The sequence below is a fragment of the Thermobia domestica genome, chromosome 4 (assembly GCF_964235325.1).
Source record: "Thermobia domestica chromosome 4, izTheDome1.hap1.1, whole genome shotgun sequence".
Taxonomy (NCBI): domain Eukaryota; kingdom Metazoa; phylum Arthropoda; class Insecta; order Zygentoma; family Lepismatidae; genus Thermobia; species Thermobia domestica.
Window position 1 is genome coordinate 219,191,090 of NC_137457.1, and position 16,690 is coordinate 219,207,779.

Here is a 16,690-nt window from a genome sequence, read left to right on the forward strand (position 1 = left end):
TATGTCCACGAAAGAACTATTTAATTTTACTTTATAAAAGAAAGAAACTACCAATTTTTCTTACACGGCCTTTTGGTAAGTGCGGATTCTAGTTGTTTTCAAAGAGTAAAATCCACAACTGATCGAGGCTTAAGTGAGAGTTTCCTGCGTACCATATTGCGCATTAAACACTACGCTACATAGCCCACTCCCTGATCAACCGAACTTAATAGTGGGAAAGTGTGTTTGATCAAGGAGAACAATAGGTAACGCACAGTCATAGCAAACCGGAGACTATGGTTCGATTGTCCGTCCAGTCGTGCGTTTTTCACTTTTTGAATATCATTCATTTCCACGTTATTTGATATTCGAAAGAGCGTAAATTCAATAACTTAATGGCGAAAAGTTCTATCGAAAGAAAGAAAGAAAGGAAAGAAAAAGTCTTAAGAAACATGAGTTGAAAGGAATCTCTTTACAGAGCTAATAGCTCCCAAAATGTGAAAAATAGCTTTGAAAGCGGTTAAAGAAACTGTTCTCCTTCCCGTTATGTCTATATATCCATGTTTATAAAACTTACTTATTTGCTCAATGTGTTGTATGAGTATCTTGAGTAAATGTTGGAAATTTTTCCGACACCTATCATTATCTTCTAAAAAGCGATATACAAATATAGTACTATAAAATTTACATGTTTACGTATGTGACTTCCCTCAAGAGCCACCACTGAGCTCCTCAGTAACTTAATTTTCCCGTCTTGTATTTCAGTAATGAAAAAAAGGTGAAACTTAGTTTTTACCAGCGTTCCAAGTCATCTAATTATTCTTTACATAAATAATATTAAACCATTCCACACTAATCATTCGATTATTATTATTTCACATACAGAGGGTAGACAAACAAATCTAAAAACACTTCATACAGGACACGTAAGTTTCACCCTCTACTGTACAACACGTGTTGCGGTTACCGATCGTTTTTTGTTTTCAATGTGTCATGTGGACCTTCCTTTTCCGTCAGCAGTAACCAGTTCACTTGTGAGTGTCGTGGTGTGAAAGTGGTGCGGTAAAATGGGCGACCTGACAGAATTCCAAAGAGGCATGAACGTTGGTGCCCGTTTGGTTGGAGCTTCAGTGGCAACAGTGACAAACATTGTGGGGGTATCGAAATGCACTGTGTCCAATGTTACGAGAGCATACACAATTCACGGGCAAACGACGTCTGCAAAGCACAACAGTGGTCGAAAGGCAATCCTGTCAGATAGGGACCGGAGGTCATTAAAACGGATTGTAGCAGCTAAAAAGAAGACCAGTGCAGTGAAAATTACGTTTGAACTCAACTCCGGCCGACAGAACCCGGTTTCGTCGAAACCAGTGCGACGGGAATTTCATAAAGAAAATTCATGTTATTGCCGCTATCGCCAAAGCCCTGGTCACAGCAGTAAATGCGAAGAGGCGTATCCAGTGGTACAAGGACCACAAAGCGTGGACTCATAAGCAGTGGAAACACGTAATGTGGTCCGATGAATCGACCTTCACCTTGTTTCCAACAACCGGTCGTGTTTACGTATGGAGAACACCGTCGCAGGCCTATGATACAGATTGTCTGCTCCCAACTGTAAAGCATGGGGGTGGTTCTGTTCCAGTATGGGCAGTGATATCGTGGTTTTCTGCAGGTCCCATCATAGCACTGCATGGAATGATGAATGCTAAGGCGTATGAGGCCATTTTGGGGAACCAGACTCTACCGATGGCCCAAATATTGTTCCCTGATGGTGATGGCATCTACCAAAATAATTTGGCACTCTGTCACACTGCAAAAACGGTGAAATCATGGCTTGGGGAGCATGACCAGGAGCTATCACACCTCCCCTGGGTCCCACAATTACCAGATCTGAACATCATTGAGCCATTGTGGTGTAAGTTAGGAAGGCGTGTTCGGTCGCATTACCCTCCACCAGCATCCCTTAAGGAACTGGAGCATGTTTTGGAGAAAAAATGGTACAAAATTTCACACACCACGATTCAGGAACTGTATACGTCCATTCCACGTCGGATCCAAGCTGTTTTGGACGCAAAAGGAGGCCCCACACCATACTACGTATGATTTTCACACTTTTGCAAACGTTTTAGATTTTTTTTTTCTCCAACCCCTGTACATCATATTGTTTCATTAAGTAATTTTTAATATATATATATATTACTTATTTGCCTTTTTTTTCGCTTTTCAGTCATCCGGTAAAAAGGGCATTTCAAAGAAGAGTATCTTTGCGTCACCTGATAATGTAAATGGCAGAGTGGGTATTGGTACCTGTGGAATAGGTGGTAGACCCATGACAGAGTTTACAACAGCCGAGAAGTGGAGGAAAGGAGTGTAACTAATGTGGCTTGTTCTTGGTGCAACTCGGGAAAATACGTATATATACATATGTTTGTGTGGGTGTGTGGAAATGTGAGAGAATGTGTAAAAATGTAAATGAGTGAATCTATATTTGTGAACGAACAAGTGTGTGATGACGTTCATGAAAAAGGTCATTCAAACAAATGTAGAAAACATTACAAAATTGTCTCTGTGAGACAGAATAAACTGTAAATATTAGTATCGTGTGTTCAGATATTTACAGTCGACTTTTGTATGTTGTAAAGTTAATGTAATACTTTTACTAGTGGAATCCTAGTACTGTGTAAAATCGCAATGTAAATTATGTTTTTCTTGCGAGTCAGTAAAAGAAAAATAATAATAATAAATAAAAGCGTTAGTAGCACAGTTATTTTATATATAAATGGGGTTACCACACGAAAACGTTTATGGTCGATTCGTGTGTTGTAATACTAAAAATAATGAACAAGTGCCAGGGCATTTTCTTCGAAGTATATACCACTCATTTCTTATTTAACCCTGGAATATACAGTTTTTGCATCTTTTAATACACAGATGGGATGCTGCTAGTGAACTCCAATTACTTATTTCATATTTGTATGATTAAATTTAGTAGAATGTTGTTATTTCAATTCTGATATGAAGATTGGAAATTAATGAGATTGTTAAGTGAAGCATAATTGCTGACATTACACAATTAGGTCTAAGGAGGTCCATAAAATTCATTCCACATTTGTTTTGTGTTTAATTTGGTGTTCTTCAAAAATATCTAGATGTCCAAATAAGAATAGACTCTCTGTCATTAGTGTCTCCAATGCAATATGAATTCTTATTGTAGTTTGGTCTCTGCTTCCTAGTTTTATTGTTGGTGTTTTCAACACTCGATTCCAGCATACCCACAATGAAGAGAAGGTCGCGTGCGTTGTGGTGTACAACTATATTACGAGCTACAGTTTTGTTTCTGGTGAACGCAAAACAGTGCTTCTTGCAGGAGTTCATCATCAAGTATGTAGCTCAGTAGTCTATCAAAACCACTTTTTCCTTCAATAATTTAACCACGAATATTATTAGCTTCTTCCTTCATTTTGACTCTGAACGAATAAATCGATTTCATCTTGATGTGGGGACTGAATTTTGACGTTACCTCCAACTTAATATGACGTCTTCAAAACTGTCACACAGCCAATTACTTCATTAATAATATTTCGTATATAAAGTGCAAAATCACTAGCGGCTTAATTAGAAATGTACACATCAGGGACGTCATTTGGGAAGGGCGGAGGTAGCAATTGCCTCCTCCCTGAGTTAGAGAAACACATGCTTTTTAATAACTTGTATACTAAGACACTAACAAAAAAAAATAAATAAATAAATAAATAAATAAACTTTTATGTTGATAGACATTCATTCTCCCTCCTGACAAAATCTGAAATGACGAAACTGGTACACACGACAGATTTTCAAATAAATAAATAAATAATAATGAAAACTAGTAATACGTAGATGGTGTGGCAAGGAACAACAAAGTAAATATAAACCGAGAAAAACTAACTAGAAATGCAATTCAACAAAAAACACGTCAGCACACTAATAGATTATGGAGGTGTCATAGCTCTCCTCTGTGTATTCCAGGGTTAAATTTCAAATAGACCATTCATTAATAGTTAACAAACATGGTTTTGCGGAAATTTCCACAAGAAATATATGTACTCTTATTCTGTAGAACTGTTCGTATTTATTCAATATTTTGAATCTAACTCAGTTTCTTCAATATTAGGATGATTACCAAGAAGGATATTTTTTTATTGTACTTGTTGATCTGTGGTTCAGTTCACTGTTTTCCATGAAAATAACAAAATAAATTCACTTCTTGAGGATGGGCTTAATGTAACATTGTTAAATGTAAGTTTGAACATGCCAAATAAGAATATTTTGTAGTAGAGCTGTTCTTGCAAGATTTACAGCTCAGAAGTGAAAAACCTAATATACGTAAAATCCATGAAATGTAATTTCTGTAAAACAACAGTATGTCTTTTTATTAAGTTAGCAGTACATTTTTTAACGAAAGTTTTAAAAAACATTTTGTCTTTAATAAAATGTGCGATTGGTGGTAATGAAAAATTAAGGAAATAGCATTACATTATTTTGTATCTGCATTTTTCTCAGTACAGTTAAACGAATATCAGACTATAACACACAGTGCGGCAATCAGGAAACGAAACTCTTTTGTAAAAAGGAAAAAAAAAATAGTGGAATTAGCGTACCTCACTTTATTCAAAGTGGAATCCTCTATGCACATACAGCTTTGTACAATCCAGTAAGTCGTGGAGTGGCATCTCGTAAGTCCTGGATTGTAATGTCGTCATCACTCTTCTCCGGATAGTAGAAACATTGTCAAAGAAAGCAACCTTTTAGTGATGCTTTTAATTAGGAGAAAAGAGAGGAATAACAGGGAGATCTAGCGAGTATGCGAGATGTGGTGTCATACAAACACTTTTTTGGGGCAAAAATTATTTTCCAGTTTCTGCTCCTCCTTCAAAGGATTAGATACGAATCGCGCACACAGCTTGTGTTTCTTTAAATCCTCTATCTGACATTAGACTTGCATTTCGATCAGTCAAAGTCATACCCCGAACTTCGCCCATCATTTCAGTTGTTCTGACAGATGTGGTAGGACCTGGGCGCTCTTCACCTTCCACAGACTCCCTGGCAGCACAGAACCTCTTATACTATGCAAAACAACAACAACGAAAAAGGGAATTGATCCCATAAACCTTTTTTAGCGTCTTAAATGTTTCCGTTGGAATTTCCCCTAAACTTACACAGAACTTACTTGATATTTACTCATTGTTCCATTGTTGAAACAGTGACGGGGAATCACAAATTGAATTATACTTAGCCGCATGGCACTGGCAGCTGGCCGAGTTCGAAACTTCTGCGTGTTCCCATTGTCACACTTAAGATCACCGTTGTAAAAATCGTCTGTACCAAAGCTAACTACGAAGTTAAAAAAAAATTTTAAAAAATCCTCATTCCAATTGCCGCACTGTATATAAATGGTCGTCTAATATTTATTGGAATTTGCATTTATATTTTCATATTTGAATCAAAGTAGCAAACCTGCCTTCATTTTGCAGTATTATAAAGCTGCTTTAAAAATAACACAGCGTAATTTACAAATCTTTCACCTTCATACAACGCATAATATAGGGATTTCCGTAATATTTCCAAGTGTTGTATTGATTACTTACTAAAATACAATAGACAGTCAATTACTATGTTTACGGTCTGCCAGGTGCCGAAAATTTTCATCGTAAGATGTATGACAATAAAATCACCAATACGGGTAAAAGTATTCAATAGAGATCTGTCAAGCACGAAGTAATTGATATGTTAATTCAGTAAACACTTTACAGCTACAGAACTTAATGTGTACGAATAAAACATGCCCTGGATTTCTTTTTTTGATGTATCTGCAACTTTATTTTTCATTAAAGTACTGTATTGTATCTGTCATACTTTTATTATATCACCGTTTACAGGTTAATGTAATGTAACATAACTCTATAGTTGTGTTTTGAAATTATCTGTTTCGATCTCAGGCCACGTGAATTTATGATAGATACTATTGTATTGATGGATTGTCCCGTTTTCTCGTAATCATTGATTTGCGTTTATTATCCGTCCTCTTTAGTCTTCAGAACGTAAAATTGTAGAACGCTAAACTGAAAATTGCATTTCCATATATTTTCTTCTAGATTGTATGAATTGGATTTTTTTTTTTTTTTTTTTTTTTTTTTTTTTAATAGTACAAGATACAAGATGGCATTTTCTTCTTACAATTGCAGTTTTCCTACTGGTCAGGAAAATAAGGGAAAATGGTGCTGGTCAGGGAAGTTCAGGGGAAAAGAGTGGAAATCAGGGAAATTTTATAAATGAATGTATAAGAAGTATCATATCTTCAGATTGTCAGACGTTTGTAGGTAGATACTAATGATCATAGTATGGGACGTTGCTCAGATTTTTGTTGGAGGTAAGTGATTACTATTTATTTCTATAGAGTAAATGTTCTCATATATCAGTATTCACCGTTATTTATTCCTTACTTATATGCTAACGTCATCCGACACCTGTCATGGAAGTCGGGGAATCTCCTGCAAAAGATCAGGGAAATAGATTTCTCCAAATCAGTAGGAACCCTGAATTGCCTTGTCCTCTAAATGTAATAGAGATAACACCTGCCACTTACGTATTAAACAACTCACTAACTATTGAACAATCTAAATATTAAGGACATTTTTGTTATTAAACGAACTAGGAACGAGGATAGTAACAAAGGCCTCTCTGCAACGAGAAAAGTAATTTCACAAGAAATTACTTTCATATCGTCATATCTACATTCCTTACTATTTATCAGACACACTATACTCAAGAGAATTAACTTAGGGAGTTAATCCGAAACTAAAATAACGTTTACTAATATATATTATACTATAATATACAGGGTGTCTCAAAAGTCCCTTACCACCCCTATTAAAATCCAAATGGATGTACTTTCAGCGAATTTGATGTGGTAGGTGAACTTGAGGGTTAGGGGGACACTTTCTGGCGTAGGGTACGCGGACGGCCGCCATCTTGAATTTAACTTTTTTATTACAAACGCTACGTGGGTCATGTGATACATGACCATAGGGTAGAATTTCACCAGAAAGCCGAATCTGAAGTCAAAATGCATTTATCTTTATGTGGTAAACAGTTATCCACAAGTGAAGTTGTGAATTTGACCGTTTCTTTTGTGCTACAGGTTGTGAATCATGCCGTTAACGAGGAACGAACGCATCCAGATCATCAAAATATGGGGCGAGAGGAGTGCCCGCGCAGTGGCTGCCGATTTCAATGCGCGTCATTCACAACGAGCACCTGTATCGCATGTTGCAGTGGCACGGTTATTGACCAAATTCGAGGATACGGGAAGAGTTGTGGATAGACTCCGTAGTGGACGACTAACGACAGCCACGGACGAAGAAACAGCTACTGCCGTGCTGGCCTCCTTCTCGAAGTCGCCGCAGAGAAGCACACATCGTTTAGCAATGCAGTGTGCCGTGAGTGACAGTTCAGTGCACAGGGTGTCCCAAAGGTATAAGTGGCATCCATATAAGATGCAATTGCAGCAACATTTGTCGGACGACGATCCCGATCGTAGCGTCCAGTTTTGCGAGTGGGCTATTGAGCAATTGAGGGTAAATCCGCAGTTCGCTATGCAGGTACTTTTTTCGGATGAAGCACATTTCTACGTAAATGGTGAGGTCAATAGGCAAAACATTCGCTATTGGTCCCGTGACAATCCCGGTTGAACAGATCCCTCGAAAATGACCGGTGTAGGGAAAACTATGGTATGGGCAGGCATATGGGGAACAAAGATCGTCGGTCCGTTTTCCATTCCAGGAACGTTAATTGCAGACCGATACCTCGCGATGTTGCAGGAAAACACAATGCCGGCTCTGATGTCCGAGGATGGTACCTTCCCCAGGTTCTTTCAACAAGATGGTGCACCTCCCCGTTATGACATCCAGGTGCGTCAGTTCCTGGATGAACAATTCCCTTGGACATGGATTGGTCGACGTGGACCAGTGGAATGGCCTGCCCGATCACCAGACTTAACCCCCCTTGACTTCTACCTGCGGGGACATGTGAAGGCTATGGTGTATGCTGTGAAAATTCGTGATGTTCGCCATCTGGAACAACGTATCATGGCTGCCTGTGAACAAATATCCCCAGAAACCTTAATAGTGTCCATAGCAATTGGGAGAAGCGTCTGAACGCGTGCATTGCCCAGCACGGACATGTTGAGCACATTATGTAATACGAAAGTCACACCTGCAATTGTGGATAACTGTTTACCACATAAAGATAAATGCATTTTGACTTCAGATTCGGTTTTCTGGTGAAATTCTAGCCTATGGTCATGTATTACATGACCCACGTAGCGTTTGTAATAAAAAAGTTAAATTCAAGATGACGGCCGTCCGCGTACCCTACGCCAAAAAGTGTCCCTCTAACCCTCAAGTTCACCTACCACATCAAATTCACTGAAAGTACATCCATTTGGATTTTAATAGGGTGGTAGGGGACTTTTGAGACACCCTGTATATAAAAATTTGATACCGATGAATCAATACTAACAAGTAAGTTATTTTCTCCCTTGTCAAATTAGGAACTTTCTAATAATGTTTCATGGCTATTATTCCACGCCAATCTTAAGCATACAAAAGGTACGAAAATTCCTTTTAAGTATAAATAAAACTTTGAAATTTTAAACATCATTTTGCCTTTCCCTACAAAGTGGCAAAATGTTTCTGGAGAAGTTAGACTTTTTTAATTACATAGCTAATACCTATATTTCAACACTCACTATCAGTCCTTTTATTTGAATTTGTCTCCTTTCTCATATTCTTTTGGTAATTTTATTTATATCTATCTTTGAGTTTTCTTGCAGCGATTTTCTTGAAATTGTGTCATTTTCCATTTTAATACAGAAGTATTTTAACAATTGATTCTCTGCCCAACAGTCTCTTAGTTGCTCTTTCTTTCTTTCCCTTCGAACAGTTAAATTTTTTAAAATTAGAGAAATTTGGAGTATCCATGTAATGTCCCTTTAGATCCTTCAGAACTGGCCAATTCTGGAGTATTCTGGACCAGAATTAGAGATTGTATTTTTTGGCTTCTGGCACAAAGGGCCATTTCAGCTCGTCATGTGTGAGGGATTACGTCCTTCGGCGATCATACTGTCTGGGGAAGTGAGAAAGAATCTGTTAGGTACCATCCCCAGCATATGTCGGTGTGAATGAGGAAAGCCCAGGAAACCTCACTCAGGATGTCTGGTCCGAAAAGGCTTCACTTCTGCGACTACGTGTCCCCACAGGGAACCAAACTCGGGGCCGCTAGCATCAGAAACGGGAACATTAGCGACTACGCTAGTTTTTATTGGTCAGTTCCAGCATGCAATTCGCGAACTATTACCATTGATGGACGGTAAACATGTTCAATTGTAACTCTACTGACCATTCTCGCCATCAATTGACGATCTAATCTTATAAGAGACTTCACTCTCTCCACATCACCATCCGTTTTTTGATGTTTGAAGGCCTTTCCACACAAGGTTCATCTTTCCCTCTTTCTTGACCTTCTAAAAAGGACTAGTACGATCTGAACACTTGCGTTCTGGACCTTCTACGGCCCGCTTGTCTTCTGATGAAAGTGAAAAACATACTTTTAAGAATGTTGCGACAAGTTAGTCACTGAGTTCTGATTGTTGGTGATCTCAACCACAACCAATAGAGGAGAAAGTCTGAGCTCTCCTCGTAGTTTCAATGGACTATAGCACTGAAATATTGTCCACCTAGGCGGCAGCACTGTTGCTAAAGATGCAATTCTTCTCGGGAGCGCGCGTTGTGATGTAATGGCTTGGTGGCTTTTTTGTTGTTTTATGAACATTTTAATTTTTGTGTTATGGAGACTGTTTGTAAATGAATCTGTTGTACAAGTTTCTTCATGTGTGTGTATACGTTTTTTGTGTTGCGGAGACTGTTTGTAAATGAATCTGTTGTACAGTAAGAGACACTTCTGGATGGTACACTTTTGCCGTAAATTTCCATATGGGTGTACCATTCAGAAGTGTCCCTTACTGTACAAGTTTCTTAGTGTGTGTGTGTACGTTTCTTTGCTTTTTGTGCGACATGACGGACAGGCGAAGTTAAAATGCCTACGTGCTTTGTTCCTGGCTGTAAGTCAGGATATCGCGGTTTGGGATGCAGACATTTTTTTGCGCCTTCTAAAAACGAAGAAGAATGTTCGAAGTGGGTAAGGGCTATTCCTCAAAGTGATAGAAATCTTACAGGAAAATGTTTCGTGTGTGATATTCATTTTGCAGACGAATTTATTATAAAAGTAGATTCTTTTATAACAAAGGGAGAAACCGTTGAAATATCGAGACAGAGATGGAAATTAAAACCTGGTGCGGTCCCCCACATATTTCCCAATCTGCCAAAATACCTCTCAAAACCCATGAAAAGACGTCGTTCTCCTTTAAAACGTGATCTAAAACGTTCAAGAAGAGATTCATTTAATGCTAACAGAAATAGCAGGCAACAGAACGAACTTTCGGAAAGTAATGAAAATGACTTATCCCCTCTGGCTCATAAAAATTTGTGCAAATGTGGAAATGACTGCAATGCTCAAAAAGAGAATGTTGCTTTGAAGACAAAAAATAAAAATTTAAATCGCATGGTCATTAGAACAAAAAGTAATCTTCGTAGGACAAAAACAGAAATTGTTGAACTGAAGAAAGAAATTGCTCTACTAAAAACTAACGAACAACATTCGGTTTCACACACACTCGAACGTCTTCCTAAAGAACAGAAAATTCTAGTTGATACAATCTTGAAATGTAACCTCAAAGGTATGCGCTAGAGTAGTGAATTTCTTTCAGATAGTTTGTTATTGAAAATTAAATCTTCCAAAGGCTGTCGTCATTGTTTAAAACACGAACTACTTCCACTTCCCTCTGAAGCACATTTGCGAAAGCTTGTGAAGGGGCTTAAATGCCCTTACGGAATCAATGAATACGCTTTGAAAGCTATTGAAAATTATTTTCGCGGGGAAGAAGACGAAAACAAACGATTTGGTATCGTTATATTTGACGAAGTTAAACTGCGAGAAGTGCGTTCCAACTCGACCTCTTTGAAAGTAGACGGCTTCGTAGATTTCGGTGATTACACTCCAGAAGAAAGCAGATGTGATATCGCAAACCACCCACTAGTGTTCATGTTTGTGCCTCATATGCATAGTTGGGTTCGGCCGGTTGCTGTTTACGGAAGCAAAAATGCTTCTTCTGGAGATATTATTTGTAAAATATTAATTCAAGTTGTTCTACAACTTGAACGGGCTGGTGCAAGAATTATTGGCTTTACCGCAGATGTAGTCAGTCAAACAAAAAAGTTTGGAGAAGTTTAGGGATTTCTGGACAGAAAGGAAACTTAAAATGCTGCATTCCTAATCCTGCTGACGAAACCAGAAAACTTGGGGACTTTTCGTATGCTGTGCATATAATAAAATGTATCAGAAATTATTTTCACGACAAAAGACAAGCTCTTTACTGCAACCAGACCGTGAATTACGACTTTTATAGGCGAGTGTATGAAACGGACATTACACCCGCATATGCAGGAACAAGGATTTGACCCAAACTGACTTCCTCTCATATAAATCCTTCTTCATTTCAAAGGATGAATGTACGATGGCTTTTCGGCTGTTCAGTCGTTAAGGTAGAAGAACTTACAAGAGGTGAACCAACAGAAGAATTTACAAGAGATGTAAATAGTTTGTTTGACGCCCTGAATGCAACAACACCAAAAAATGCACTCTATAAAGGTTGCCCATCTTATTCTGTCTTGCAAAAATGGAATACCATTCTTAGCAGTAACGAAAACACGTTTGCCTTTCAAAGGACATAACAGTCGCTTAGAGTAACACTTCAAAGCACTTTGGAAGCGTCAGAATATCTGTGGAAGAAAGGGTTTAAATATGTTTTGACAGCTAAGTTTACACAAGATCTCCTGGAACGGCATTTTGGAGATTACGATCCATGAGCTGCGACGACCATCCATCAACAATAGACTTTTTACAATTGCATATGCTACAATGTGTTTACATCCCTACAAAACTGGCTCTGGAATCTAGACAAGATTGTGAACAAGTGACAGACGCACCATAAACATCATTCGTGCACCAAATGCGAACTCTGGCTAAAGACACAGAACTGCGTGACAAGAAAATAAAGGAAGATGCGGAATCTATCGTAAAAAGCAAAATAGTGTTGAAGGAGGGCGATAGTGAAATAGCAGATTGGGAAAACACGATGCCAGTTTTGACCGGGGTGAATCTTAGTAGGGACTGCTTAGTGTATGTTGCGCGAGAGTTTTGGCTGAGTATGTTGTGCGTCATATTTCTAAAGTGACAAACTGTACAAAATGTGTGACTTCGTTGCGTAGAGATCCAATAGACCTTTCAAATGCAGCAGAGTTAACATTGATTAAGGACTATGGCTCCAAAACTAAAAGGAACTACTTAACGTATCCACCCAAAAGTGTATATAGAATCTTGTCACATGTGGAAAATACCATTGCTGAAAAACTTGTCTACACGTAGCATGTGGGGTAATGTATTTTTTGATTGTTTAGATAATATTTCAGATATTGATGTTCGAACTTCGGAAGTCGGCTGTTCTGTGCATCATACAATTAATATTATTCCAAAACTTGTGATACATTACATTAAGTGCAGTTTTTTCTTTTTTCGGCAAGGAATTTTAGAAGAGAGCTCCAATCATCAATGACCGAAATCCCATCGCAAACTTTCCAAACTGGCTGCCAGCTGATTGCCGAGTGGTAAGTACATTCCTTTCTTTCGTGTATAGCGATAAGCGCGCTGCGCAGCGGCCGACCATTGGTACTGCCTGAGAGCTCAGACTTTCTCCTCTATTGGTTCTGTCTCGACTGTTAAACCTATCATGCAATTCATGGGTCTCCAATGCCAACGGAGACATCCTCAACCAAGAACTTCTGGTTGATCATCACCTTGGGTTCTGTTCTAGTCATAGTGTCCAGATCGAGCTAGTCCGAGTGGTGGAGATGGTCAATTACCGATTCAACGGAGACTACACTTTCGGTCTTTTCCTCGACATCGAAAAGGCATGCGACAGGGTCTGGCATGAGGGGCTCATCCACGAGCTGCTTCTCCAGGCCTTTCCACATTACTAAATACGCCTATTTCGCTCCTACTTTAAAGACAGAAAACTCAGAATTGTATACAGTGGTCATGTGAATAAGCCCAGAAACATCCAAGTTGGGGTGCCACAGAGGTCTTGCATCTCTCCACTATTATGTGCGACCTGTTTATCAGACATTCCAACCACTCAGAACACACGGAGCCGATTAAATATTGTGTGTGATCGCAACGCATCTTTGCTATCAGTTTAGGACAAACAACGAGGCCGATTAAATATAGTTTTTCCGAACCTTTGCGATCACAGTGTCTCGCAAAATTTTTCTTTTCGTTTACAACGTGTTTACGATTTTACTTTGCGTGGAATTAGTATACCTATGATAGTCAAATCTCAAATGAAAAAGTGTAATTTTGTACAATTTTGCTTTTTATCTGAAAAAAAAAAAATCATCAAACAGGTAGCATGTTTATTCAGAAATTTTCTGAAATTCGGATTCAAGACTTTCAATATGATAAATTTAGTTTCAAAATCGCAAAATCTTATGATTGACGTCATTACACAAATTCCGAAAAAATACATTTAATGTTTGTCGGAAACTAATCGCAAAGATGCGTTGCAATCTCGCAAGTCGATATTGAATCGGTCCCCACGCTTGCTACCTTCGCTGATGATACTATTATATTAGCTAGCCATGGAAACTTTCGGTATGGGGGGACCTGTGCATATGGATGAATGGAATAGTAATCACTGTCGCCTAACGGAGCCAAATACCTAGGAGTCTACCTTGATCGTCAGCTCACATTCGACAATCACCTTCAAGGCACAGTCAAGAAAGCACTCTGCCGCCATCAAGCACTTATCCCGCTATTTCTCTCTCCCTCTCTCACCATCGAAACCAATCTGGCACATCTACATGATAAGCATCAGACCAATATTTCAGTATGTTTACACAGCTTGGTAACACGCAACAAAATGTCATCTTTGTCCACACCAAACACTACATAACGAAGCTGCCTGACCATCACTGGCAATTCAAATGACACCTGCATTCTCTAACTCCACGAAGACCTCCACATTACTCTCATGAAAGAAGTCAAGAATCATTGCTCGGCCACCTTCTAAAGAAAAATCCAGAATTCCATCCATCAGCAAGTTTCAGTCATCGAAACTGCCAACCCCAGGAGACTCCTCTATGGAATATCTCGTCCACCGCAGCAGACACCAACCACGAAGGATTCCGATGTAAGCAGAGGACATATGGGGAACCCGAAGCTATGACTATTCACTTCAAACACACAGTCCAACCAGCGACGCAACTACGCTAGTTGTAACCCTGGGCAAGAACGCCTTCTCTGACCAACCAAAACAAAACGCTCCCCTAAATATTTGCCCAATTTTGCACCCTCCTAATCCGGCGTTCGGGGCACAAGCCCCGTTTGCCCCCTTTCCCCTAGTTACGTCACTGAGTCCAACCACGATTTGGAAAGCAAGTTCATTAGCCCGAAATTTTTACTCAACAGAACCTGCCAAGTACGTTCAACGTTCAGTGTTTATCACACAGACAAGTGTGAATTTTACTCACATTAGAATATTTTTTTATATCCAGACAAAATTGTCAGGTACAGCCAGCGTTACCATTTCTAATATCTTAATATTTTTTTCATGTTTCCTTGCGTCGGAGCCAGTGACGACGCCAGAGGGGGGGGCAAGCGCCCCCCTGGTGGCTATTCCTGCCCCCTGACTGACATCTAAACTGCCCACCCCCCAGACTCCTAGAATCATAAAACATTCTACATATAGTATTTTATATCAGTTTCATAACCAATCTCATTGTCAGATCGTACTATCTATGCATTTACTATTTAGCAGGTTAATCCTCAAGCTTTCTTTGAGCGTCTCGGTATGCACACATATTTCTGTTTTCTAATTTAGCGCCTTTTCCGGTAAATTTTAGTTATACAGTACAGTGGCGGCTAGTGTCAGTGTTGCAGCGTTGCGCAACGACCAAAGTATTTCAAGAAAAAAATTATTATTATCAATAGTAGTAAAGAACAGAAAAAATACTTTTTAATACTTGCATATATACACTTTAAATAACATATTTTTTACTTCTGTAACTGTCCGTTCCGTTAATCCGTTTTAAAAAGCGAAAAATAATCCGTCACAGAGTCTCTAATTTACATTGTGTTGCAGCGAGCATGCAACGACCAGATTCCTTCAGCGCGGCAATTGGAGCAAATGTTAAATCTCCTTTCCCCTATCTCAGAAGTTAAAGGAACTGGTCGTTGCAGTGCTTCTGCAACACAGCACGGTTTCCAGTGAACGAGAAGGTTTTTCACGCTAAATAAGATTTCTGAATTTTCTTTCACTAGCAATTAACAAATGGAATTTGTTTTTATGCATTCATATTTTTAAATTACGGGACCATACTGAAGCAAATCAACATAATGACAATTAAAAAAGTGATTGCAAAATTACAAAATAAGAAAGAAAATATCTAGTAGAGGAGAAAACAAATGAAAGTAGACCCGAATTTACAAGTTAATTCTTAGCTTATATTGATAATGAAGGCTTTTTCTACAGTAATTTGTGACTCAAATATTAATAAGTCTGTATGTAGAATCGCTCCCCTCCTTCCCCCCTCTGTGGATAGTATTTTAGTATAAACATATTTCTTTTATAAAATAAGTATATTTTATACTCTCGATAATTTCCACATAAAACTGTATGATGGGGAACGCCACATTGAATTTGGGACTAGTTAGCAATGCTCAGGGGCGTAGCCACGAGGGGGTCCACCGGGTCCGGACCTCCCAAAAATTTCGAAACTTGACTAACATTTGTAGACTTTCTTAATAAACTACACTTTTTTAACACAGAAACGATTTATGTATGCTAAATATTTTATTATACGCCTCATCATGTACTCTTCTTTTCTTATAAAAATAATCGTTCTATCATTTTTTTTATAAAAATATAGGTGACAGTAAGTAAGAATTACTTATCGTCTTTTCGGGTGCAGTATAAGACAGGTTCCATATTATGTAGACGTTTTGGACCTCCCTCAAATACTTTGGACCCCTCCCAGTTAACATTTCTGGGTGTAGAACTGGCAGTGCTGTTTGTTTTGATGTTCTTTGATTTTTTTTTTCTTCTGTTACATGCTGATCCTTCATCTGGTGGGTTTCGAGGTTTCCTTTCCAGAACATATCACTTTGGTAAGCATTGTTTCGCCTCATGTGGAAGTATATTGTGTTCATCGTGCATTGCGTAACAAGCAAGACGGATGATTTGGAATGTAGTTTTTTTCTTTTACGCACATGTGTGTGTGTTGATGTATGAATATGTGATATTCGGAATTCATATACCAGTACCTCTTTTGTATCAGCTGGTTTAGTTTTTAATTATTAGGTTTAATTTTATTGTGTGTGCTTTAATTCTGTAAATAAACTACAAATTCTGAATGAATTGTATACCATGACTTCTGTAAATAACTTACAAAAAACATTGACCAGCTTTCAACTGAGGAAAAATTTGCAATTAAGGCTTAGA

The 16,690-nt window shown here is 38.5% G+C and overlaps 2 protein-coding genes across 2 annotated transcripts in view; both read left to right on the top strand.

Moving 5' to 3' along the window:
• The window catches only part of Spf30 (survival of motor neuron-related-splicing factor 30), a 46,045-nt gene extending 40,181 nt beyond the window's left edge, over window positions 1–5,864 (top strand). The window contains exon 6 of the mRNA XM_081755489.1: window positions 2,207–5,864. Coding sequence (XP_081611615.1) covers window positions 2,207–2,353 — 147 coding nt within the window. The 3' untranslated portion in view covers window positions 2,354–5,864. The remainder of the gene's footprint in view (window positions 1–2,206) is intronic.
• Window positions 5,865–7,169: 1,305 nt separating this feature from the next.
• LOC145683037 (uncharacterized) lies at window positions 7,170–7,709 on the top strand. The gene has a single exon (XM_081754393.1). It carries the CDS (start codon window positions 7,170–7,172, stop codon window positions 7,707–7,709), a length of 540 nt encoding a protein of 179 aa, XP_081610519.1.
• Window positions 7,710–16,690: the final 8,981 nt, after the last annotated feature.